Source organism: Adiantum capillus-veneris, chromosome 16, assembly GCF_014529385.1.
Source record: "Adiantum capillus-veneris isolate H3 chromosome 16, ASM1452938v2, whole genome shotgun sequence".
Classification (NCBI taxonomy): domain Eukaryota; kingdom Viridiplantae; phylum Streptophyta; class Polypodiopsida; order Polypodiales; family Pteridaceae; genus Adiantum; species Adiantum capillus-veneris.
This window is the reverse complement of record NC_140946.1, coordinates 155606624-155634288: the sequence shown is the minus strand read 5'-3', so window position 1 is coordinate 155634288 and position 27665 is coordinate 155606624. Positions and strand designations below refer to the sequence as shown.

Below are 27665 nucleotides of genomic sequence, written 5' to 3'. Positions count from 1 at the left end.
AGAATTAGACGCAAATGTAAGGTTTTTGTATCAACATCTTACTCGTCACGTACCTTGCTAATTGCAACGATCCCTGACTATTGCATAAACTACACAAAGTACGAGATATATACTTTCTTGGATGGTGGTGTTTTCTTCAACTCATACAAGACAGGTAAATATATTGCATTAGTTCTGATATTCCTTGCAATATCTGATTCTCTTAGTACAAGAACCCTCTTTCCCTTGTTTTGCACTCAAAAATACCTCGGAATAATTTTTTAATGAAGGGGAAGATACATTTTTAGCTGTTTAGGATAATACTTCACATCAAGTGATGCAAATTAAGGACAAAACACCTCAACTCTTAAACTTACTAGATCACTAAATAAGTCCGTTTCCAGTCTCTCAACCTCATGATTGCAATGCTTCTTATTTCCCTTGAAACAACAGCCTCGTGCTACGCCTAGCTCAGTTCCCTAAATGCAATCGAATCTTACTATGAACAATGTGTCCACATACATGCACAAGCATGTGTGAGCATATGAGCCCGTGTGAATTGAGTAAAATCTAATGCACACAGGAGGGTGGACACAAGGGAAAAAAGGGGAGGGGGGGGGGGGGGGGGGGGGGAGAGAGAGAGAGAGGTAACAATTTCTACTAGAGACAGCCAAGCCCGGCCTAAGAAACAAATCAAAGTACATTTGTTTGTGTCCTCTGGATATCCAAAACAATCATCGAAGGACCGAAAAGCAGATTACAACACTTTAAACTTAAAACATGATATTTACAAAAAAATCTGGTAGCTTTTTACATACACTTATTTGTATGAACTTCATATTTTCTCCTCCTATGGTACACACTCTAGTTGAGCTTGGTGAAACATCTTTTGAGCTATAAGAAGCATGTCGATGCACCAAAAGTCAAATATGCGCCCCCGCATTGCCTGACAGCGAGAACTTGCACAATGATAGACTAGCCCTTGAAAATTACCACCAGGAAGACCACAGCACCTATGAAGGTACAAATGAGTGCCTGAATACAGGAAAAACGTGTTAAAGCTAATCGATCATCCTTCTCTGGAACACCTTCGTACTAACAGAAAAGAGTAGATATCCAAGCTATTCAGCTTCATAGAGTTCGCAGTCATAAGAACTTAGCCATTCAAGAAAGATTACACTCACAGCAGCAGCACAAGCACCAAGTCCTGCCCGTTCTCGTGGATCAGACTTGGAGTAGCCTATCAAGTATAAAATCGTTCCAGCAAACCATGCAATCGGAAATATAATCCCCACTAAAAATCTGCCACATGAATGCCAACATAAGGGAGCGATTGAGCAACTATGAAGTTCCGCTTTGATAAACATTGCTGCAGACATAACTCTTTAAGAATTTCATTTTACTGGAGAAAACTAGTATTATGACTACAAAAGGACAAAGCAAAGCAGAAGGCAAAACCACTTCAAGGGTTCTGCAAGAGTTTGCCCGTAAGAGATTAGGCATCGTCAACTTCAGCTAGAAGCCTAACCCACCCCACAATGAAAGCTTTATAGATATGTCAAGCATGGAACCAGTACACCACGTAACAGTCCCACACTAACCCTAATTTCCTTTTAAGTATCACAGATGGCTGAATTACTTACAGCAACCAGCCAATTCCACATCCAAAGCACAGAAGCGGCTTGTCAAACATTCCATCATAAGAGTCAAGTTTTCCATCTTCCAAAGCAATGTAACCCCCATTTGCAGCTTTAGAACCTGAAGCAGACAGACAGGACGCTGTCAGAACATTTTGTTGACATTCATATCATACTTATCATAGCACATGTACGCTTCGACATAGAACCGTCCTATGCAATTGTTCAACTGAACAGTGTTACAATAGGCTCCATATAAACGAGATTAAAAGATGCATATCAAGAGACACATCTGCTCATAAGTTAACAACACATCCTTTTGGTAAAGAGCTGCAACCAATCAATGAAGAGGCACTACCCATACGCAAAGGGACATAGACGATCATTGGAAGAGTGTGGCTCTTCTATGAAAAGGCATGTCTATCCAGTAAAGAGTCAACCAATCGAGAGCACGGGTCCTCTTGGCCAGTCACTTTCCACATCTGCATCATTGAACTAAGACAACAAACACGGAATCATGACAGTGGGGTGATTAGTGAGGAGGAAGGGAAAATCTTCCAGTATGGGTACACTATCCATTGGTAACTGTGTATAGCTGTCCATTGATAACTGTATATTCTGAGTGACTGGAATGGGGAGGACTGGTGGTCGAGGAATTATAGGGTCAGATTGTTGTACTGTGATAAACAATTTGGGTAAAACACGATATAAAATCTGGGAAGGATGTTGAGAGTCAGCACCAAAAACTACAAAGAAAGATCCACTAAAAAAAAGGATACCAGACATAATTTGTCAATCATTTGGAAGTTCTTTAAACTGAATAAATTTCATGACATAATTGACAAATTTATTTCTACTCCACAATACTTAAGCAGCTGAAGTTAGTTGCAAATAAGTTGTACCTTTGAACTTGACCATGTTGATGGACGTTTCTTGAAACCGATTTGACAACCTTTGTGTAGAGGTACCCAAGGTACCAGGTTAAATCATCCTAGAAACAAAGAATAGAATCAACAATTAAATATTCACACGATCAATACCCCCCCCCTCTCTCTCTCTCTCTCTCTCTCTCTCTCTCTCTCACATCGAGCCTGAGACATGCCACTGCCCCGTCTACTACGAGATACGAGGCCGCTTCCATTGCTTGTTCAGAGAGGGCTTTGGACCATTCTCTAGAGTCATGCGGTACGAGGATCAGAGATGCCTGGGTTTGTTTTTGCTCGAGCTGCGCAGACACAGAGAGAGCCTGATGAGAGGAGAGGCTAGCTAGTCTCAGAGACAGATCACAGACTTCTTTAGAGCTGCCACTGGACACCTGGAGGAGTTACTACCTCAGCAGAGCTCGTCACCTCACCCGAGAGGCACACTGATCGACCGAGCGACTGAGCTGGGGAGATGTAGACGCCCACGACTGCGGAGGACTACACAGCATCGACGGAGGCTGCAACAGAGGATTCGGATCACTTTGGCTCAACATGCACGACGCCTGGTCAGACTACTGACCATGGAGGAGATTGATGAGATCCACCAGCAACCGATGCTGGATCTCCTGTGATCTAGCTATCCCAGCTAGCTGTTTAGCTGCTTAGTTCACACCTAGCAGTTCATGATTCCATAGTATTTTGTTTTGTCATTTTGTCATTGCTGTCATTTTGTCCTCTTGTTACTCTGACTTTGTATCAGATCCACCACATTGTAACTTTCTGGTCTCATAGGTCACTTTGGCCTTTTGAAGACGTTAATATAACATTTCATTTCATTTCATTTTCATTCCCCCCCCCCCCCCCCCCCCCTCTTTCAGAAGGACTAACATGCATACCACATGGAACTGCAGCAGAGGGGGGGGGAGTACCGCAGATTACATCATGGGACACAAAGAGGCCACCCACCTACTTAGCTCTTTCACCATCCCACCCATACCGATTGAAGCCGATCACACCTATCTTGAACTCTCCTTCACTGGCGACGCCACACCCCACACACCCATGACACGCACCCCACACCACGATCAATTTCACACATGAGCTAGCCCCCTTATACTCGGCAAAGGTCGAGAAGGGACTCCTCTTGCTCCACCCCTCTACACCACTACCTATGCTGACCTCCCACATCACAACTTGTCACAACCCAGTGACGTGGCAGCCCGTGTACACAGACACCTTCCCCTTTGGTATGGACAATCACGGGGAAAACAAGCTGAAATGATGACGTGGCACTGCCGTACGGTCAACACCCGCAAATTGCGGCGGAAACTACGGGTAGCCACGTGGCACGCAGCGTACCGAAAAGCAGCAACATACGGCAGCTTTTAGGCCTGCTTATTTCTATGCAAGCTTGAGAAAGAGAAAGGGGCTTTATTTTTGAAGTTGCTTTATTTTGTAAGCCTATTTTTGGGGCAGCTTTTGGGGCTCTGCTTTTGGCATCCCTTCTAACTCTTTATAAGTGTAGTTTGGGCTCCCACTTCTCAGAGCATCTGGACGCAGAGTCTGAGAGTGAGACCCTCCCACTCCCTTGTACTTTGTGCAACAGATTTAATACAAAAGAAATACCAAAAAGGGCGCCAGTCTTTGGGGCCAATACCTCTTGGCATGGAACTCCGCCGGGCCGATGTCGAATCAAATTGTGAACTGTTTTGAAGTGAATTGTTGTCGTTCGTGGCAGATTCTTGACTTGAAGTATCCAAGTTTGTTACAGTGGTATCAAAGCGCGGCCGATTTCTCTTCTACCGCGAAATCTGATCTTTTTTACGCAGCACTTATGAATTCAAGCAAAGGACAATCGACTTCCTTTGCATCCAGAGATGCGGGAAGAGATCACGAAGAAGATTCACGCGGAGTACGGCCCGCCTCAGTCTACTCAGGCGGAGCTTGAAGAGATGGAACATTGGAGATTGGTCGATGATGCGACAAAGTTGATGATGAATTTTGCATAAGGACCCTAAACTTGCAAAATTTTTCACCCAGGCCTCCTTCGAAGAGGTGCACTCACAGTGGCGGCAAACCACAGAGCCACCCCTCAAATCGATGCTCAAACAACCTCCTACGCCGAGGATGTTTACAGAGCAAGAATTAGAAGAGGTGGTTGATGCACGGATTAGCCAGCTTTTTGATGTGCAGACAAAGCCAAACAACACGACAAAAAGCAGACGAAAGGCACTAACTTCCCGAGTTATTTGGGTTGTCAATCTACTTTTGCCTCGGCAAGAAAGCAGAAGAAGTGTGTGCGATTTGAAGGAGTACCTAGTTCTTCTTCTTCTTCTTCGTACAGTTCTTCTAGCTCCTCTGACTCGAGCGAAGAAGACAGAAAAGGAAAAAAGCGAAGCAAAAAGCAACGCTTCGAAAAGGGCAAGAAAAAGGCAAAAAAGTCTAAATCTCGCCCAGTTGTTGACAGTTCTACAGAGGACTCGTCTTCGGATAGTTCGGACTCTGACGACAGCAGATTTTATGCAAGGAAGAAGAATTTTTATAAAGCCAACCACTAGGACTTTTTGGAAGATAAAAGCAAGAAAGTCCGAGAGTTTAAAGAAGGTGGACAATCAATTAAATTTGACACGTTTTCTGGATTTCGAGATGCCTTCATACAGCAGTTTGACATAGCTTTCTTTGGACAACATTACTCAGAGCACTCCAAAATTCGGAGGGCTACTGTTAGCTACAGCGGAATGAAAGTTTGCGCTTTGCTCAAGATGAGTGCTCTGAACTGTGCTCAAGGTTCCTTTTGTTCTTATGGAAGGTAGAGCCTTCCGTTCTTAATGAGAGAATGCTATGATCACAAACAAAGTGAATGGACACTGTGCGTGCAAGTGTATGAGACTGAGAGATAGAGAGAGAAGAGATACGACACCAGAGACGTTGTAAAACCCTCCTCCGAAGGCCCCACTCGTCGGCGAGAGTGGTCTACTTATGATTGCACAAACTGGTACAATGGGAATGCATGTGACTGATGCAAGTCTAGGCTATGTCGATGTCGACAACGGGGATGACAAGGCCGACACTAGGGCTGAATTCTGCAATCTTTATACTGCTGTCCAAAAACGCTATGGGCTGAAATCCGCTACAGTCCAAAAACGCTGATTTTGGGGGCTGTTTCTGTAGGTCTTTGACGCTGAGAATCTGCAGGTTTAGGGCTGAAAATTGAGGTTTCTTTAGGCTGAAAACTGATGGTCTTTCCGGGCTGAATCTGCTACTTCTTTAGGGGCTGAATCTGCTGGTCTTCATTGCTTGGAATTGGCGCTGTCTACAACCGATGGGATCTTCAAAAACGCTAGGCTGATGTGTTTCTAAAAAACGCAAGGGAAGGTTCCTCAAAAACGCTAGCTGGTTGGGTCTACTGGCGGTGATGCTGATGCAAAACGCAAGTGATGGGGATCTTTGCTTGGAGGGAAAACACCAAGGCTTGGTCTTGCAGAGAAGTTGCATGTTGAGCAAGGTGCTCCTGCTGCCTCTTCTGCCAATTAGTGCTAGTCTAGGTTTGCTTATATACAAACTTAGCAAAATTGCCTACCTACTTTCCAACAAAAGTCACTTAAAATAATCAGGGAAAAATATCAAAAATAGGAAAAATAGACTGGAAAATGCTCCTGATGGAATCTGATGGATTCTGACTGTAATCTGATGATCATGTTGTGTGCAACCAAAGGATATGCATCTACACAAGTGACTGGGCATGCACAGTCTGCGAACAGACTCACAAAAGTACCAGATCACTTCCTATTCTATACTGACTTGACTGAACTGAACCCTGATCATGTTGTAGCTTGTCCACGGACACATAGGGTTGGATGTGTCACGTGACATCCCCTCCTTTTCAAAGTGAGGTACTGGTACCGGACTGTATGGCGTCGACGGAGATCGCCAATAGCATCCGGAATCCTAGAAGGGACTCTTCGCCGGCCCACTGATGTGTGGGTCGTGCGGTACTTGAACTTCATAAAAGTCTGCAACGCTTGCTTCTTTGGGCCGCGCCGAAAGCGACACAAAGTCTTTTGTACCTCCTTCTATGCTTCAACTTCGTCTCGAGTCATGCTTCTTTCTTCTTCAAGAATCTCCATGGCTGAAAATTCCTAAAACCATTTCCAACACAAAACCATGAACATACCTATTCCATGTAAAGTGAGTGGAAAAAATCTCGTCTTCTTAAAAGATTGTACATGCAATGTAGATGAACAAAGAGACGGAGTGCCAAACCGTTCACCATGCACACGCAAACAATGAGATCGAATCTTTCTCTTTTGATCTAAAGCAATCAACTGTGACAATTCACAATGGAAATGTCCATGCTTGGTGCTCATACTTTCATGTGCTCTGTCTACATCCGTGTCGTGCCAAGAAAGAGACATGAAATGTGACTTCCTTGAATGCATACTTTTCAACTTTTCATGAAAAATCCGCATACATTCGTGCTCATTCATGAGTGAAACGTGCTCAACGTACAATATGTCATGCCTAGGAGAAGGGATCACATAAAGACGCTGACTAAAATACAAGAAACGGTCACGAATGAAACACTCGAACAATGCGTGCGTATCAATCATGCGAACACATAATACTTCCTGTGAGGGTTCTTTGGACCTAAGCTCGAGAGCCAAGATCGGTTCTTCCTGAAGGGGTTCTGTAGACCTAGGCTCGAGAGCCAAGATCGGGTCTTCGGGATTGATCGTCTCTACAATGAGGTTAGCTTCACTAGAGAAAGTATCAACTAACACATCATCCTTCTTGTGAACAATCACATCTTCTTCATGCAACTCATCATGCTTGTGAGAAATCACATCTTGATCATGCAAATCATCATGCTTATCATTGTCAATCAAATCATCATCATGCAACTCATAATCATGCAAATCTTGTGTGTCATGCTTGGGAGAAGAAGAGACTGAGAGAGTCTCCTTTCCCCAAATCTCTTGCATTTGTGCCTGAACTTGAGAAAAGAGTCGCCAAAACTCTTGCTCACGCTCTATGGCTTCCTTTCTTTTGGCTTCTCTTTCTGCTTTGCTTTCTGCGTGTCTGCGATCCATTTCTACTTTTCTTTCTGCGTGTGCGCGATCCATTTTTGCTTTTCGTTCTTTGCATTCACGATCAAATTCTGTCATTCTTTCTGTATTTCTTGCTTAGCGTTCTAACTTCCTTTCCATAAACATCTGGTCCAAAGCCTCCATAGGAGTTAGTGCAATCCTTGTCATAGCTGGGGAAGGTCAGAAAAAACCTCCTGGCGGGGAAAATTCTTCTTCGCCTCTCTCATGCTCATCACCTCTAAGCGAAGTATCCATTCCGCTTCGAGTGATGACCATTCTGAAGTCGTGAGTTCTTGTGGGTTCTTGTGGTCTTGGGTTCTTAAGTTCACGAGGAACTTGGGTTCTTGAGTTCACGAGAAACTTGGGTTCTTGGCTTCTTGTGGGTCTTGAGTTCTTGAGGTTCTTGAGGGTCTTGAGGTTCTTCTTTCGCTTGCAATCTGTGTTTGAAAAGGATCTTCTCTTCACCCGAGTTCTGCTCTTTTCCGCGGGCGCACCCCTTGGTGGCCTTGCGCTCACACCAAGGTTGCTTTTTCCCACCTCACGTCAATGGGCCGGCCGCTAAGTGCACGGTCCGCTCTCAATGAGTAAAAAGAGGCACAAGGGGAGGTTGGACAAGCCCTTCTTTCTTGGGATTCCTGTCACTCTTCAAAAACACAATTAGGAATCAGCACGCCCAAGCGAACTTGGGTTCGTGCGACCGCAACAAGCAAAAAAAAACTTGTGATTCTTGTGGTTCTTTCCTTGAGTGATACAGAACACTGCCAAAGCTCTGATACCAATGTTAGGTGCAACGGAATGAAATTTTGCGCTTTGCTCAAGATCAGTGCTCCGAACTATGCTCAAGGTTCCTTTTGTTCTTATGGAAGGTAGAGCCTTCCGTTCTTAATGAGAGAATGGACACTCTGCGTGCAAGTGTATGAGACTGAGAGATAGAGAGAGAAGAGAGATACGACACCAGAGACATTGTAAAACCCTCCTCCGAAGGCCCCACTCGTCGGTGAGAGTGGTCTACTTATGATTGCACAAACTGGTACAATGGGAATGCATATGACTGATGCAAGTCTAGGCTATGTCGGTGTCGACGACGGAGATGACGAGGCCGACACTAGGGCTGAAATCTGCAATCTTTCTACTGTTGTCCAAAAAGGCTATGGGCTGAAATCTGCTACAAACCAAAAACGCTGATTTTGGGGGTTGTTTCTGTAGGTCTTTGACGCTGAAAATCTGCAGGTTTAAAACTGAGGTTTCTTTAGGCTGAAAACTGATGGTCTTTCCGGGCTGAATCTGCTACTTCTTTAGGGGCTGAATCTGCTGGTCTTCATTGCTTGGAATTGGCGATGTCTGCAACCGATGGGATCTTCAAAAACGCTAGGCTGATGTGTTTCTGAAAAACGCTAGGGAAGGTTCCTCAAAAACGCTAGCTAGTTGGGTCTGCTGGCATAGATGCTGATGCAAAACGCTATGCTTGGGACTTGCTGGCAATGGTGTGCTGATGCAAAAACGCCAGGCTAAGAGGTATGGCTGCTTGTTGGAAAACGCCAGTGATGGGGATCTTTGCTTGGAGGGAAAACACCAAGGCTTGGTCTTGTTGAGAAGTTGCCTGTTAAGCAAGGTGCTCCTGCTGCCTCTTCTGCCGATTAGTGCTAGTCTAGGTTTGCTTATATACAAACTCAGCAAAATTGCCCTACCTACTTTCCAACAAAAGTCACTTAAAATAATAAGTGAAAGATGTCAAAAATAGGAAAAGTAGGCTAAATGCACTGGAAAATGCTCCTGATGGAATCTGATGGGTTCTGACTGTAATCTGATGATCATGCTATGTGCAACCAGAGGATATGCATCTACACTAAGTGACTGGGCATGCACGGTCTGCGAACAAACTCACAAAAGTGCCAGATCACTTCCTATTCTAGACTGACTTGACTGAACTGAACCCTGATCATGTTGTAGCTTGTCCACGGACACATAGGGTTGGATGTGTCACGTGACAGCTACCTCTTACTTCAAGGGAAATGCTCGAACTTGGTGGTCCACGCTTCTATTGAACAAGAAAGCGCCAGTTAAATGGCTGAAATTTAAAAGGCTTTTTATTTCTTCTTGGTTGACTCGGGAGTACGAACGCGACATACGAGCTGCTTGGAACCATCTTCGGATGACCAAGAAAGATGCATTAGACGCATATTGCGAGAGATTTTGGAGCTTTTTTCTGCCAACTTCTTCATTTAAGAAGATCTCGTTCAAATAACAGATTGAGCGGTTTACCTTGGGACTTCCTACAGAGATTCGAGATCACTGCTTAGAGCAAAACTCAGATTCCATTCAGGAACTGATGAGTCATGCGAAATGGGGTTTTGCCATTCATTCAGGCAGTTTGACCTACCCCACATATGAAATCATGACGCAAAGGACCAAACAGACTTCGAACAATGAAAGTAGAAAGAAGAAGAGCAACCCAGAAAAGAAAGAAAAGGATGCACGACCCAAGCTCACTCTTCGAGAGAGGGCTAACTACATCAAAGAGAGAAAGTGCTTTGGATGCGAGGAAACTGGGCACATCTCCACGCGGTGCCCGAAAATGGCACCGAAAGAACAAAACGACAAAGATGAAGAAAGGCCTGAGAGTTCGAAAGCAGCTAAGGAACGTGGACGAAAAGGCAAGATGAAAGCAAGACTTGTTCCAGATTGCATGGATACTGACCCTAGCACGATGGATGAGAGTACAGAACTTTGCCGAGCTTGGAGCAAAGTGAAAGACCAAGAAGCCCTAATTTTCTTTGATGGAGGAGCCAAGGCCAACTTCATTTCACCTGAATTGGCGGCGCGGCTCGAGATCACACCCGATCGGATGGGACCACTAGCAGAGGCAGTTCTAGCGGCACTCGGCAAGGATGTAGCCATTACACCTGTCATTGGCAAATTTCGGTTGCATTGTCAGGGGTATTTGGGGCACGAGGTCTTCTACATAATGCCCTTGGAAGGTTGTGATGTCCTCCTGGGAATTCCCTGGTACCATAAGAACAACGCCGAGGTCAACTATCGAGTGAGAAAAGCAACTTTCACTACAGAGAAGGGCCGAACCATTGTACTTGATGTGAAACTTAAGAGCGAGTCTATCCCTATTGTATTGGCTTCGGCCGTTTTAAAATTAATGAAATCCAGTCTGTTTGTTTACTCGATCTTTTTGAAAGAGTTGAATGATGTGAATAGGACAAATATGTCAATTTTTAAAGAACGCCAAGATTTTCTCCACACTCATGCCGATTGCTTTTCAAAGGGCCTGTCAGGCGACTTACCACCCGCTCGTCCTGAGGATCATACCATTGATCTGATACCTGGAAGCACACCACCGAACCGGCCACCTTACCATGTGAGCCGAGCCCAAAATGAAGAAATTATGAACCAAGTGAAAGACCTCTTGGAAAAGGGTCTTGTCCAGCCTAGTACTTCACCGTATTGCTCTCCAGTGTTGTTGGTTTTAAAGAAAGACGGATCTTGGAGAATGTGCATCGATTATAGAGCTCCCAACAAAATCACCATCAAGAACAGATTTCCGATTCCTAGGATCGATGATATTCTTGACCGACTACAGGGATCCTCGTGTTTTAGCAGGATCGACTTGAAGAGCGGATAACATCAGATCCGAATCGCGTCGAGAGATGTCTACAAGACAGCTTTTCGGACGACTTTTGGGTTATTTGAGTTTTTGGTGATGTCTTTTGGCCTAACCAATGCTCCTGCTGTCACGTGACACATCCAACCCTATGTGTCCGTGGACAAGCTACAGCATGACCAGGGTTCAGTCCAGTCGAGTCAGTCTAGAATAGAAGTGATCTGGCACTTTTGTGAGTCTGTTTGTAGACCGTGCATGTCCAGACACTTAGAGTAGATGCATATCCTCTGGTTGCACACAACATGACCATCACATTGCCATCAGGAGCATTTTCCAGTGCATTAGACCTATTTTCCCTATTTTTGACATTTTTCACTTATTATTTTTAAGTGACTTTTGTTGGGAACTAGGTAAGGCAATTTTGCTAAGATAATATATAAGCAAACCAAAGCTAGCCCTTTCTGGCAGAAGAAGCAGCAGGAGCATTGCTCAACAGAAAACTTCTCAGCAAGCGAAAGATTAACACAGATTGCAAGCGAAAGAAGAAACTCAAGAACCTCAAGAACCTCAAGACCCGCAAGAACCTCAAGGACTCAAGAACCCCAAGAACCAAGAACCCAAGAACGCAAGTTCCTCGTGAACTTAAGAACCCAAGACCACAAGAACCCACGACTTCAGTGGATGGTCATCACTCGAAGCGGAATGGATACTTTGCTTGGAGGTGATGAGCATGAGAGAGGCGAACAAGAATTTTCCCCGCCAGGAGGTTTTTCCGACCCTCCCCCTTCCCCATCTACGCCAAGGATTGCACCAGATTCTATGGAGAAGTTGGACCGACAACAAGTTAGAACCCGAAGCAAGGAAGTTAGAACGCGAAGCAAGACAAGCAGAAATTGATCGTAAGTACGAAGACAGAATGGCAGCCATAGAGCGTGAGGGCGAAGAAAGAGAAGCAAAATTTGATCGCGAGAACAAAGAAAGACAAGCAAAATTTGATCGCGAGAACAAAGCAAGAATGCAAGAGATGTTGCGACTCTTTTCTCAAGTTCAGGCACAGATGCAAGAGATTCGGGAAAAGGAGACTCTCTCAATCTCTTCTTCTCCCAAGCATGACACACAAGATTTGCATGATGATTTGAATGATAATGATAAGCATGATGATTTGCATGATCAAGATGTGATTTCTCACAAGCATGATGATTTGCATGAAGATGATGTTCACAAGGATGATGTGTTAGTTGATACTTTTTCTAGTGAAGCTAACCTCGTTGCAGATTCGATCATTAACGAAGAACCGATCTTGGCTCTCGAGTCGAGGTCCAAAGAACCCCCTCAGGAAGTTTCGATCCCTCACGAAAAACCGATCTTGGCTCTCAAGCCTAGGTCCAAAGAACCCTCACATGAAGTATTATGTGTACGAATGATTAGTCAGCACGCATTGTACGAGTGTTTCATTCGTGATCGTTTCCTGTATTTTAGTCAACATCTTTATGTGATCCCTTTTCCTAGGCATGACATATTGTACATTGAGCACGTTTCATTCATGATGAGCACGGATGTATGCGGATTTCTCATGAAAAGCTGAAAAGTTTGCATTCAAGGAATTCACATTCCATGTCTCTTCCTTGGCACGACACAGTATCAGAAAGAGCACAAGAAAGTATGAACATCAAGCATGGGCATTTCCATTGTGATTTGCCACAGTTGATTCATTTAGATCAAAAAGAAACGATTCGATCTCATTGTTTGCATGTGCTTGATGAACGGTTTGGCACTCTGTCTTTATGTTCATATACATTGCATGCACAGTCTTTTAGGAAGACTAGAATTTGTCCAGTCACTTTACATGGAATGGGTATGTTCATGTTTTTGTGTTGGAAGTGGTTTCAGGAATTTTCCTCCTCGGAGATTCTTGAAGAAGGTGGACCTACGTCCATAAAAGAAGTGGAAGCATTGAAGGAGACTCAGATGACTTTGTCGCTTTCGGCGCGGCCCAAAGAAGAAGGCATTGCAGACCTTTATGAAGTTCAAGTATCGCACGACCCACACATCATAATGGGCCGGCAAAGAGTCCTTTCCAAGATTCCGGATGTTGTTGGCGATCTCCCTCGACACCATACAGTTCGGTATCAGTACCTCACTTTGAAAAGGAGGGGATGTCACGTGACACATCCAACCCTATGTGTCCGTGAACAAGCTACAGCATGACCAGGGTTCAGTCCAGTCAAGTCAGTCTAGAATAGGAAGTGATCTGGCACTTTTGTGAGTCTGTCCAGACACTTAGAGTAGATGCATATCCTCTGGTTGCACACAGCATGACCATCAGATTACCATTAGAATCCATCAAGAGCATTTTCCAGTGCATTAGACATATTTTCCCTATTTTTGACATTTTTCACTTATTATTTTTAAGTGACTTTTATTGGGAACTACGAACAGAGGTGACTGCCTTTCAGACACAGAAAGAGAAATTGACTACAGAACCAGTTTTGACTTTGTTGGACTTGCAGAAGTCATTTGAAGTATATTGTTATGCTTGTGGTCGTAGTCTGGGTGCGGTCTTAATGCAAGAAGGCCATGTCATTGCCTATGAAAGCCGATTGTTTTCAAGGCCGGAATTGATAGCACAGATATATGAGAAAGAGCTTTTGGCGGTTATCCATGCTCTTACTCAGTGGCGACATTACCTACTAGGAGCGGATTTTACCGTCTTCACAAACCATCAAAGTTTACGCTACTTCTTGTCACAGAAGCAACTATCGGAAAAGCAGGATCGGTTGGCGAACATTTTGTCACAGTTTCACTTCCAAATTGTCCATGTGCAAGGACAGAAGAACTTGGTGGCAGATGCTTTGTCTCGAAAGCCGTTGGTTCTGGCTATTTCCGCGATTCATCATAGGAGCTTCGAGGATATGGTCGATCAATATGCCACAGATACAGATTTTGCAGATATTTTCACTCGGATACGGAATGGGGAGATAGTGGCGGGACATTTCATTCGGGATGGCTACTTGATGAGGAAAATGATGTTGTGCGTTACATATCCGTTGAGGGAAAAGGTTTTAACCGAATGCCACTATCCACCTTTTACGTGTCACCGCGGCATTGCTACCACCTTGAAGGATGTGGAGAGAGACTTCTTTTGGCCGGGACTCAAGAAGGATGTGGACAATTTTGTGCGCAGTTGCTTGGTATGCCAGAAGGTCAAGTTTGACAAGCATAAAACACAGGGTTTGTTACAGCCTTTACCCATACCCACCCCCTGGGAAAGTATTGCAATGGATTTCATTTATGATCTCTCGAGAACACAGAGTCGTCATGATGATATCTGGACTGTTATTGACAGATTTAGCAAGCAAGTTCATTTCATTCCAGTGAAGAAAACAGTGCCAGATCACTTAGCGAGACTCTTTGTGGCCCAGATCTTCACATTACATGGCATGCCTAAGACAATTGTCTCCGACAGAGACCCCAGATTCACGAGTTTGTTTTGGAAGGCTATTTGGGAGAACATTGGCACGCGGTTGCAGTTCTCGTCATCGTTCCACCCACAGACTGACGGGCAATCAGAGATTGCTAATTCAATGATACTAGATTTATTGAAGTCTTACATCTCGGATCAAAAGACTCAATGGGAAAAGTATTTACCTTTGGTGAAATTTGCCTACAATAACACGATACACTCTTCGACGAGGAAGACACCATTTGAGATTATTGAAGGTGCTACGAAGGTTCCACCCTTCCTAAGCACGAAAGATTAAGATTTTTGAAGGCAACGAGTACACGCGTGACTTGGACACGGCTTTTGCCAAGGTCCGCGAGGCTTTGCAGAAATCTCAAGAAAGACGAAAAAAGGCAGCAGATCGCCATCGTCGCGATTTGAAATTGAAGGAGAACGATTGGGTGCTTTTACGTTTTGAGAAGGCACGCCTAAGAAAGAAAAACGGAAAGGAGAGGCTTTTTCCAAAGTTTAGTATGCGATACTACGGACCTTTCCAGATTTCAGAAAAGATAAATGATGTCTCCTTAAGACTGAAACTGCCCGATACTGAAGAATTCACAATGCTTTTCATGTGAGTCTCTTGAAGCCTTTTAAAGGCAATGTGCCCGAAGATGGGGAGCCTGATGAGCAACCCGAAGTGGAAGAAAACGAGGAGATCCTTGTTCTCGAACAGATATTGGCACATAAAGACAAAAAGATAAAGGGTAAAGCCATAAGAAGGTTCTTGGTTAAATTCAAGAACTATCCCGCATTGGATGCGAAGTGGATGGAGGAGGAGAACCTAGCAGATACTCCTCAGATTGTGAATCTTTACCTTGAAGCATTTGGATTAGCATAGTCTATTCTAAATGGAACCCCGACTCAGCTTGGGCTGAATCTGGTGAAGCGGGTATGCACAAGAGTGGAGTCGCTCTACTCCTTTGTCAACAGATTGCCTCGATTTTTGATACTAAAGTCACTGATGTCTCTTTTGAGTTTCAAGGATATTGTGAGCTGACAGTATTCTGTTGTATCATGTAAGGTGCAGCGGAAGTGAATGTTGAACTTTGCTCAAGATGAGTGCTCCGAACTGTGCTCAAGGTTCCTTTTACTTACGGAAGGGAGAGCCTTCTGTTCCTTTAATGAGAGAGTGCAAGTGATCACAAACAAAGTGGATAAACACTGTGAATGAAGGTGCTGAGACTGAGAGATAGAGAGAGAAGAATACGTATACGACACCAGACAAGTTATCAAACCCTCCTCCAAGGGCCCCTCTCTCGATGGCGAGAGGTCTATGCTATTGATTGCACAAATCTGGTACAAAATGCTGATGCAAGTTCATGAGGCTATGATGCAATGTGGATCTAAGTTTGGAGACGACGGCAACGACGTATGGCTGAAATGCTATCTGTTGAAAAACACTGGATCTGCTGTTGTCTCAGCTGCTGAAAACGCTGAGTTCAGGCTGTTCAAAACGCCAGGGGATGGATTGCAAAAGCGTTGTTTGCTATCCTTGAAAACGCTAATCTGTTGTCCTCGAAAACGCTGAACTTCTAGCTTTGAATCGTTGATGTGCTGGCCTGAAAACGCTGAACTTCTAGCTTTGAATCGTTGATGTGCTGGCCTGAAAACGCTGATAGTCCAGGGCTGAAAATGTTGGGTTTCCAAGGCTGAAAACATTGGGTTTTGAAGGCTGAAAACGCTGGGGGTTCTGTTGCTAATTGGACTATTTTCTTATTTTTAATGATTAATCTCTTTTTTAGGATATTTTATTGTGTGCACTAAGAACTGTTAAAAGATTGTAGCTACAGGAACTGCCATCAAGAACGGACAACTCTGATGTGTCATTTGATGGGTGACGGTAAACATCGCAAAGGAGTTTCCGTAAGTTCGGTGGAAAGGGTCGGGTTACGAGTGCCCCTGATGCGTCACATGATGGGTGACGGGTGCATCAGTAAGGGGGCATCCCGTAGGCTAAGGAGGAAATCCGAACTGAGTAAGAAAATACGCGTAAGAACACAAGCACAAGAATAAAGATGGGTTCAATGAAGCTTTTTACGAAAAGCAGGAACATTCGCGGGAGGACAGATGTTTTCCCGCAAGGAGTCTGTGTCTGCATTGCATCTGTGCCGTGTCCTGCACCCGGGGACGCCTGGAATGTGTTTGTGTAGCATTGTTTTCATTAACTAAGTGAGTTTTTAAAGTTTGAACAGGTTCACACTTTATTTTATTAAGTGGCCGATCACTTTTAAGTGACCAGCCCTTTATTAATAAAATAAAGCAAGTCCCTCTAAAAAACCAGCGCTAAAAACCTACGCATGGGCTGAATCTGCGATTTCTCTCTCCTCTCTCTAAAAAGCGCCAGCACCAACGATCTCTCTCTCTCCTCTCTCTAGGGCGCCCAAGTTCTGCTTTTTCGGTTCTATTCCCGCCGAGTGCCAGGCCCTATAAAAGGGCAGCAAGCGTTCCAGTTGGAGGAGAGGCCCGGAGCAGCAGAAAGTGCTAGCGCTGGGATTCTGGAGGAGAGGTTGGCGACGGAAACGGCAAGTGTTCGTGTGACGACTGAGTACGGAGGTCGCTTTTCCGAGCAAGGAGCGACAAGTATAAGGTGTTGATACGCATTGAGAATTATTGCTTTGTGTGGTTTGTTTTGCAGGAACCTCCCGTCTTACGAGAAAGCCCTTCACGGGAAGTACGGCTTTACGCCTAAGTCCCTTACGGGAAAGTACGGCTTCGCGCCTAAGTCCCTTACGGGAAGGAACGGCCTTGCGCCCAAGCCCTTTACGGGAAAGCACGACCTTCGGGTCTAAGATTACAGAACGGAGGGGTTTCCTCGGGTTCTCGTGCTTGTATAAGAATTCTCCCTGAATAAAGAATACTCTTAACGGGGGGGGGGACCAGCCCATCTTCTGGTCCCCAATACTGTGTCGATCTTCTCCCTTCTCTCACGTTTGCAAAGTATTATATTTTTCAGATTTTTAAGTGCTCATGTACGCTCCCGTTTTGTGACAAGTTCTATGGAGGGTTCTTGCTTGAGAAGCTATCCAGAGGGCCTGCTGCACTTGGTGCATGTGCTCTCCTTCCTCCTCCTGCCAGATTCCACTAGCGCTAGGTTTTCTTTTATATTTGCTTGGCTCAATTGCCCTACCCAATTCCCAACAAAAGTCACCTTAAAAATAATAAGTAACAAATGACTAAAATAGGGAAAATAGGTTCTGTGCACTCGAAAATGCTCCTGATGGATTCTGATGGTAATGTTGATGATCATGCTGTGTGAAACTAGAGGATATGCATCTACTTTAAGTGTCTGGTCATGCACGCTCTGCGAACAGACTCACAAAAGTGTCAGAACACTTTCTAAGCTAGGCTAACTGAATCCTTGTCATGAAGTAGCTTGTCCACATACACATAGGCCTAGATGTGCACGTGACATCCCCTCCTTTTTAAAGTGAGGTACTGGTACCGAGCTGCATGGGTTCCTTATAGTCTGCCAACAACTCTGGGTAATCTTTGAAAAACTCTTCGTCGACCCACACTGCTTCGGGGGTTCCTATATCTTTGAACTTCAAAAAGTATTGTCTCACTTGCTTCTTTGAACCATGTCGAAACCGATGCAACAACACTTGCTCCGGCTCCATGACTTCTGCTTCATTGATGATCGCCGGTTCTTCTTCTTCGGAAATGTCCTTCAGAGATGTGCCCTGAAACACTTTCAACCAAGAAATATAGAAAACGTTGTGCATTGACCATGAGTTAGGCAATTGCAATTTCATTGAAACCTCAATTATCTTTTTAATGACAAGAGATGGACCATACATTCGAAAAGACAACTTTGGACACTTCTTTCCGACTTGCTTAAGACGTTGCTTCATGATTCTTAAATACAACCAATCCCCTTCCTTGATCAAAACATCCTGACAATGCTTATTAGCCTTCCGTGAATAAGATTCTTGAGCCTTGCTTAGCCGAAGCTTCACACTCTCAAAAATCTCATCCAATGACTAACTTTCAGCATTGGCATCATGCGCTTGATTAACCGAGCGAGTCAAAAGTGACTAAGACGGACGGCCGAAAGCTCCCTCATACGGAATTCGACCAATGGCAAAGGAATAAGAGTCATTCAAAATAGCCTGAACCAATGGGAGATAGAGCTCCCAATGAGACTGTTGATCATGCAAATATGACTTTAAAACATCAAAAGCCAACTGATTGTAAATCTCTGTCTGACCATCTGACTATGGATGAAAAGCCGATGAAAAATTCAACTTAGAGCCAAAATTTCCAAAGAGTACGCGCCAAAAATTGGACGTGAACTTAACATCCCTATCTGAAACAATCGATTTTGGCAAACCACAGAGGGGGTACCAAAATTGATGAACAACCATGCTACATCTTGTGCTGACACTGTGGCCTTACAAGGAATTAACATGCAAAACTTGTTGTAAGAAGAGGAAAATGGTATAACCTTTCTATCACCCAAGTGTGGTAGATTGGTTATGCCATTTCCCTCTTGAATAACAGGTCTTGAGTTCAACTCTCCTCGTCGGATAGATCTTTAAGGTCTCTTGGGATAGTTTCCCACGACGTTAAAATTCTCTTCTTATTCTTCTCTCTCTCTCTCTCTCTCTCTCTCTCTCTCTCTCTCTCATTCAGTTCAGTTCTTTCAAGTGAAGTAAAGTAGCCCTTGTGTTCGTGCGGAGTACTATATCCGAGCTAAACACTTTCCATTGCACCTGACACATACATTCCTAGGTTCGGAATCCAACGAGCCATTCCCCGCGTCGATCGGATTCTCGGGTAGGCAGATGTGCGACAATTTCACCCAGAAACTGACTCCTTGGCCAAACTTATTAATAAATCATTTTTATGATTTATTTGTTGGGTCTGGTGGACAGTTTGCCCTACCTAGCCCTTAGTTGATTCTAACCAAAATTTCAGCCCTATAAAGGAAGCACTTAGCGATTTCACTCAGACTTCCCAGCACCAGGTGGAGGAGCATATCAGCGCTAGCGTTTTGTTCACAAATCAGCCCTAGCATTTTCAGTTTTCAGCCCTTCCCTTGCCGGATCGTCCTAGATCTGCGATCTCTAGCCATCATCATTGCGGTCCAGTACTTCGGCACCCATCGAGCCTCCCCTCGGCCATTCCCTCACCGGCATCGAGTGCTCCATTGCTGTCCATCATCGGCATCATCGAGATCTACGTTTTCAGCCCTGCTTTATGTGAGAGATCTATTGCGTTTTACACTTCAGACCTGCATTTTTGTAGCGCGTTTTCACCTCTTCATTCCTCACATCTAGAGCGCCAAATCTACCCCTTGGTGGCCCTCCGCAATCCCACATCGAGAAGGATCCAAAGGTGCATCAAATCAGCCCCGGAGGTGCCTCGTCTTGAGGAGTTACCACGATGACAATCATCATTCGAGTCAGTAGAGTTTCCATTCACGCAATCAAAAGTAAATGCCACATCGATAACGGTGTGGGGGACGCTTGAGAGGGTTGGTTGGGGCCACATGGGGTCTCTCTCTCTCTCTCTCTCTCTCTCTCTCTCTCTCTCTCTCTCTCTCTCTCTCTCTCTCTTTAGGGAAAAGTAAAAAGAACCATCATTCAAGCAAAAAGGAATCACTAACGCAAGGAAAGAAAGAAAAGAATTTGTGGAGGTGTAAAACCTATATCTTCACCATTCACCATTTCAATTCCGTCGCACCTAACATTGGTATCAGAGCTTTGAAGATTTTGCACTAATTCGCCAATCTTGTTTTTTTCTCTCTAGTGTTCGAGTGTCTGTTGTAACGTTTCGCCCAAGGACGCTTCTCTCACTCAGGGAACTGCAGGAATTGCGCACAGGACCATGCGCCTTGAGCGTAGAAAATGCAAACACTGTATACCAAGGGTTACAATTGCGATGGGCCTACGAGAGGGTAGTTGACTTGGTGTGCGCGCTCAACCACCTCGACATAAAGAAATCCTAGCATGGATATTTGCAATCATAAATTCTTCCACATTACAGATTGCATCATTGAAGACAAGCATTGGAAACATGAAGATGTTGATTGCAAGGGGCAGCGTAGGCTCGCCGGCTAGCCATTCGCTCTACGAGCATCCATCCGGTTTGCAATTTGGTTCAAACCATCCGAGTTGGGGTAGCAAAGTTTATTGTTTGCGGTAACCAACAAGGACATCATTGTCCAAGAGGCAGTCCATTGTTAACAAGTAGATGCATCATTGCCATCCTTGCGTTTTCGACATTTCCACATCACCCAAGGGAGCCTCTTTCTCAAAAGTCACCGTCGAGGACATCATCTAGAAAAAATTTCATCCGAGGCCATCTTATGGTATGCATGGAGTTCGATACCTGTACCTCACCTTAAGCAAGATGGGAGGTCACGTACACATGGCTCTACGTGCCACGTGGACATGCTTCATCGACTTCTAACGCCAGTTTTCCACTTCTTCCTAGATAGGAGTGTCTAGAATACTAGGAGAATCAGTACCAGCAATTTTGTGAGCCAATTCGAAGGACCTGCATGTCCGAACAAGTCCATTAGATTAGGTTTTCTAGTTTTGGAACCCTCTTGCATAAATGGTTTGTACATGCATTTTGACAAGTGTTGTTACACTACGGTAGGCATCGGGCATGATGTGCATATAGTTCTAGGTTAGAGAAATCCAACAAGCCATTTTCCGCATCGATCGAATTCCCGGGTGGGCAGATGTGCAACAGTTTCACCCAGAAACTGACCCCCTGGCCACACTTATTAATAAATCATTTTTATGATTTATTTCTCGAGTCTAGTAGACAATTTGCCCTACCTAGCCCTTACTTGGTTTATAACCCAAATTTCAATCCTATAAAGAGAGCACTTAGCATAGCAATCTCACTCATATTTATGAGCGCCAGGTGGACGAGCAAATCAGCCCAGCAAATCAGCCCTAGCGTTTTTGTCACGTGACACATCCAACCCTATGTGTCCGTGGACAAGCTACAGCATGGCCAAGGTTCAATTCAATTCAAGTCAGTCTAGAATAGGAAGTGATCTGGCACTTTTGTGAGTCTGTTCGCAGACCGTGCATGTCCAGACGCTTAGATTAGATGCATATCCTTCGGTTGCACACAGCATGATCATCAGCATTCCCATCAGAATCCATCAAGGGAATTTTCCAGTGCATTAAAACCTATTTTCCCTAATTTTGACATTTTTCATTTATTTATTAAGTGACTTGTTGGAAACTAGGTAGGGCAATTTTGCTAAGATAATATATAAGAAAACCAGAGCTCGCACTTTCTGGTAGAAGAGGCAGCAAGAGCATTGCTCAACGGGCACCTTCTCAACAAGAACAACCCCCCCCTTCAGCCTAGCGTTTTCAGCAAGAAGACTCCACCGTTTTTCAGCCCCTCAGCCTGGCATTTTTCAGCCCTGCACTTGGCGGTTGCAGCAGCGAATTCAGCCCATGATCAGCGCTTTTGGAACAGCCATAAATCAGCGTTTTTGCTATCAGCCATCAGCGTTTCCAAGGGCATCTCAGACCAGCGTTTTACACGCAGCAGAAAGCAGTGATTTCAGCCAACGCACCAGTGTTTTTCACCACCATCAGATCTGCGTTTTGAGCAAGCAATTTAGCAACAAAAATAGCAGCATGTCCAGCGTTTTGGCTATTAGCATGCAGCATTTTTGAAGAACAGCAAAGTTAGCGTTTTTTGCAACAGCATCAATTCAGCGTTTCACGCAAGACCAGTGTTTCCAGTAGATCCGCCGCCATCGTCGCACTCGTCATCGCCATCGACTTCAGCATAGCAAGCACTTAGACTCATTGCATCAACATCTTGTACCAGATTGTGCAATCAATAGTAGACTACTCTCGCCATCGAGAGTGGGGCCCTTGGAGAAGGGTTTTACAACTTTCCGGTGTCGTATTCTCTTCTCTCTCTATCTCTTAGTCTCAGCACCTTCACGCACAGTGTCTATTCACTTTGTTTTTTATCACTTGCATTCTCTCATTAAAGAACGGAAGGCTCTCCCTTCCCTAAGTAAAAGGAACCTTGAGCACAGTTCGGAGCACTCATCTTGAGCAAAGTTCAACATTCATTCCACTGCACCTAACATTGGTATCAGAGCTTTGGCAGTGTTCTGTATCACTCAAGGAAAGAACCACAAGAATCACAAGAATTTTTTTTGCTTGTTGCGGTCGCACATAACCCAAGTCCTCTTGGGCGTGTCGATCCCTAATCGTGTTTTTGAAGAGTGACAGGAATCCCAAGAACGAAGGGCTTGTCCAACCTCCCCTTGTGCCTCTTTTCACTCATTGAGAGCGGACCGTGCACTTAGCGGCCGGCCAATCGACGTGAGGTGGGAAAAAGCAACCTTGGTGTGAGCTCAAGGCCGCCAAGGGGTGCGCCCGCGGATAAGAGCAGAACTCGGGTGAAGACTAACACAGATTGCAAGCGAAAGAAGAACCTCAAGAACCGCAAGAACTCAAGAATCTCAAGACCCTCAAGAACCCAAGAACCAAGGACCCCAAGAACCCAAGTTCCTCGTGAACTTAAGAACCCAAGACCACACGAACCCACAAGAACCCACGACTTCAGTGGATGGTCATCACTCGAAGCGGAATGGATACTTCGCTTGGAGGTGGTGAGCATGGGAGTAGCGAAGAAGAATTGTCCCCACCAGGAGGTTTTTCTGACCCTCCCCCTTCCCCATCTACGCCAAGGATTGCACCAGATCCTATGGAGGCTTGGTGCAAGACGATGATGGACATGATGACAACGTGAATACAAAGAAAGAGTGGCAGCCATAGAGCGTGAGCACGAGCAAGCATGCTTGGAAGCCAAAGAAAGACGAGCAGAATTTGATCGCGAGAACAAAACACGAAAGGACAAGAGCGACCAACACATGAAAGAGTTCTTGCGACTCTTTTCAATTGTGCAGGCGCCGTTTGAACAGAATCAGGAGAAGGAGACTCTCTCCGTCTCTTCTTCTCCAAAGCAGGACACACAAGATTTGCATGATGATTTGAATGATAATGATAAGCATGATGATTTGAATGACAATGACAAGCATGATGATTTGCATGATGATCAAGATGTGATTTCTCACGAGCATGATAATTTGTATGATCAAGACGTGATTGTTCACAAGGATGATGGTTTAGTTGATGCTTTTTCTAGCGAAGCTAACCTCGTTGCAGATTCGATCAATCACGAAGAATCGATCTTGGCTTTCGAGTCGAGGTCCACAGAGTCCCCACAGGAAGATTCGATCAAACACGAAGAACCGATCTTGGCTCTCGAGCCTAGGTCCAAAGAACCCCCACAGGAAGTACTATATGTTCACATGATTAGTCAGCACGCATTGTTTGTGTGTTTCATTCGTGATCGTTTCCTGTATTTTAGTCAACGTCTTTATGTGATCCCTTATCATAGGCATGACATATTGTACGTTGAGTACGATTCACTCATGAATGAGCACGGATGTATGTGGATGATTCATGAAAAGATGAAATGTTTGCACCCAAGGAATTCACATCCCATGTTTCTTCCTTGACATGACACAGTATCAGAAAGAGCACAAGAAAGATTGAGCATCAAGCATGGGTATGTCCATTTTGATTTGCCACTGTTGATTGATTTAGATTAGAAAGACGAGATTCGATCTCATTGTTTGCGTGTGTGGTGAACGGTTTGGCGCTGTCTATTTGTTCATCTACATTGCATGCACAGTCTTTAGAGAAGACTAGAAGTTTTCCAGTCACTTTACATGGAATGGGTATGTTCATGTTTTTGTGTTGGAAGTAATTTCACGAATTTTCAACCTCGGAGATTCTTGAAGAAGGAAGAAGCATGAGTCTAGTCGAAGTTAAAGGAGCCACAAATGACTTTGTGTCGCTTTCGGCGCGGCCCAAAGAAGCAAGCATTGCAGACCTTTATGAAGTTCAAGTATCACATGCTCCACGCATCAGAGTGGGCTCGCAAAGAGTCCTTTCCAGGATTCCGGATGCTATTGGCGATCTCCCTCGACGCCATACAGTTCAATACCAGTACCTCACTTTGAAAAGGAGGGGATGTCCCGTGACACATCCAACCCTATGTGTCCGTGGACAAGCTACAATAAGACCAGGGTTGGGTTCAGTTCAAGTCAGTCTAGAATAGGAAGTGATCTGGCACTTTTATGAGTCTGTTCGCAAATCGTGCATGTCCAGACACTTAGATTAGATGCATATCCTCCGGTTGCACACAGCATGATCATCAGCATTCCCATCAGAATCCATCAGGGGAATTCTCCAGTGCATTAAAACCTATTTTTCCTATTTTTGACATTTTTCACTTATTTATTAAGTGACCTTTGTTGGGAACTAGGTAGGGCAATTTTGCCAAGATAATATATAAGCAAACCAGAGCTAGCACTTTTTGGTAGAAGAGGCAGCAGGAGCATTGCTCAACAGGCACCTTCTCAGCAAGAACCCCCCCCCCTTCAGCCTGGCATTTTCAGCAAGAGGACTCCAGCGTATTTCAGCCCCTCAGCTTGGCGTTTTTCAGCCCTGCACTTGGCGGTTGCTGCAGCGAATTCAGCCCATGATCAGCGCTTTTGAAACAGCCATAAATCAGCGTTTTTGCTATCAGCCATCAGCGTTTCCAAGGGTATCTCAGACCAGCGTTTTACACGCAACAAAAAGCAATGATTTCAGCCAATGAACCAGCGTTTTTCACCACCATCAGATCTGCATCTTCAGCAAGCAATTTAGCAACAAAAATAGCAGCATGTCCAGCTATTTGGCTATCAGCATGCAACGTTTTTGAAGGACAGCAAAGTTAGCGTTTTTTGCAACAGCATCAATTCAACGTTTCACGCAAGACCAGTGTTTCCAATAGATCCGCCGTCATAGTCACACACGTCGTCGGCGTCGACTTCGGCATAGCAAGCACTTAGACTCATTGCATCAACGCACTTAGACTCAATAGTAGACCACTCTCCCCATCGAGAGTGGGGCCCTTGGAGGAGGGTTTCACAACTTTCCGGTGTCGTATTCTCTTCTCTCTCTATCTCTCAGTCTCAGCACCTTCATGCACAGTGTCTATTCACTTTGTTTGTGATCACTTGCATTCTCTCATTAAAGAACAGAAGGCTCTCCCTTCCTAAGTAAAAGGAACCTTGAGCACAGTTCGGAGCACTCATCTTGAGCAAAGTTCAACATTCATTCCGCTGCACCTTACAGTTTTGATCGCTAGCCATCCTCGTTGCTGTCCGGTACTTCGGCAACCCATCGAGCCTCCCCTCGGCCATTCCCTCACCGACATCGAGTGCTCCATTGCTATCCATCATTGGCATCATCGATATCTGCGTTTTCAGCCCTACTAGACGCGAGAAATCTGCTACATTTTATGCTTCAGATCTGCGTTTTTGCAGCCAATTTTTAGCCCTACATTGCTCACATCGAGAGCGCCAAATCTACCCCCTAGTGGCCATCCGCAATCCCACATCGAGAGGGATCCAAAGGTGCATCAAATCAGCCCCGGAGCTGCCTCATCTTGAGAAGTTACCATGGCTACAATCATCATTTGAGTTAGTAGAGTCTGCACTTGAGGTATTGTATGTGTGTACATTCAATCAAAAGCAAATACCACATCGGCAATCGTGTAGGGGTCCCTTGAGAGGGTTGGTTGGGACTCTCTCTCTCTCTCTCTCTCTCTCTCTCTCTCTCTCTCTCTCTCTCTTTCAGGGAAAAGTAAAAGGAACCATCAGCAAAAAGGAATTGCTAACGCAAGGAAAGAAAGAAAAGGATTTAGTTTATCATTCTTTTGAATTCATGCCATGCTCATGTATTTACATTTGTACTACCCCTAGGAACAAGCCCATTTTAAGCATCTCCAAAAAGTTTGCAAAATTAAAAATATAACTATGTTTCCTTTGCAAGCAAGAGAGGTGTGTACAAGCTCTAAAACCTAACCTAGGATGTGAAGAGATGTCCAAGAGGTGGCAGAGCCTAGAGGCCCATAGTATTCACCTGAGATGCCAAGCAGCCCCCTAATAGATCCCGATGACATGAAAATACTCCAATACAGTCCACAACACATATAAAGGTACATCATAGAAATAGAAAGGTGAAGGGTCACCACCCCTTTCTCCAAACTAAGGGAGGGTGCCGGCCAACCTACAATAAAGGAGCTTTAGCTCTACAGCTCCAACACCTTGACCAATTGCCTCTCTGGTAACAAGATCCTCTCCTATGTACACATCAGTTTTATTTGATACTCCACCAACGAACATGACCCAAGAATTTAAGTATCCCAACAATGACACTTCCGTGAATTCTTAAAAACCGCGCATCTGGATCACACTAGATTGTTCGCCCAAATTAGTTTTAAGACCTCAATATAAAGTCCGTTACATATATCAATGAGCAAGCAAGACAGATTGCCAAATTAGCAGTTAAGCAATAAAACCTTAGAAACATACAAGAAAAGTTGAGATTAATTGATGAAGCATGTGGAAACTACCCTGAAGCGTGAGATTGATCAGCATATACTACACATTTCCGAACAATCAAATTTTATCCATTCTCATGGGGAGATCCAGCCAAAGCCAATTCTTAGAGCCTTGAAACATGCAAGAGGTGAGGCAAAAAAAATAGGGAGAGCAGAGCTTAGCGCATACATGCAGCTAGTCGGGGACGAAGAAATGCGGAGGTGAGAACATGCGCAATAGTACAGAATGGAAAGAAAACGTGGAAAGAAAACGTGCAAATACCTGTCTGCTCTGCTGTTCGCCAAGTCCCGCCGGGGGGCGAACAAAGGTAAACGAATGAGTTAAACAATCCAGATTCCGGACTCTTCACATGCGCAGAAGAAGAAAATGCTCTCTGTTTTCTTCATTTCATTCGGAAAGCCAAGACAAACCCTCCTTGACAAGACCACCTACCCAATTCAACGGGCCGGGGCGCTAATTCGATG

The 27665-nt window shown here is 44.6% G+C and overlaps 1 protein-coding gene across 1 annotated transcript; it reads right to left on the bottom strand.

Moving 5' to 3' along the window:
- Window positions 1–621: 621 nt before the first annotated feature.
- On the bottom strand, window positions 622–27665 carry LOC147440111 (large ribosomal subunit protein eL20z-like). The gene is made up of 5 exons (XM_086483876.1): window positions 27463–27665; window positions 2519–2607; window positions 1623–1737; window positions 1164–1281; window positions 622–1014 (listed from the first exon to the last, which is right to left on the bottom strand). Exons 2-5 carry the CDS (start codon window positions 2532–2534, stop codon window positions 955–957), a joined length of 309 nt encoding a protein of 102 aa, XP_086340002.1. The 5' UTR covers window positions 2535–2607; window positions 27463–27665; the 3' UTR covers window positions 622–954.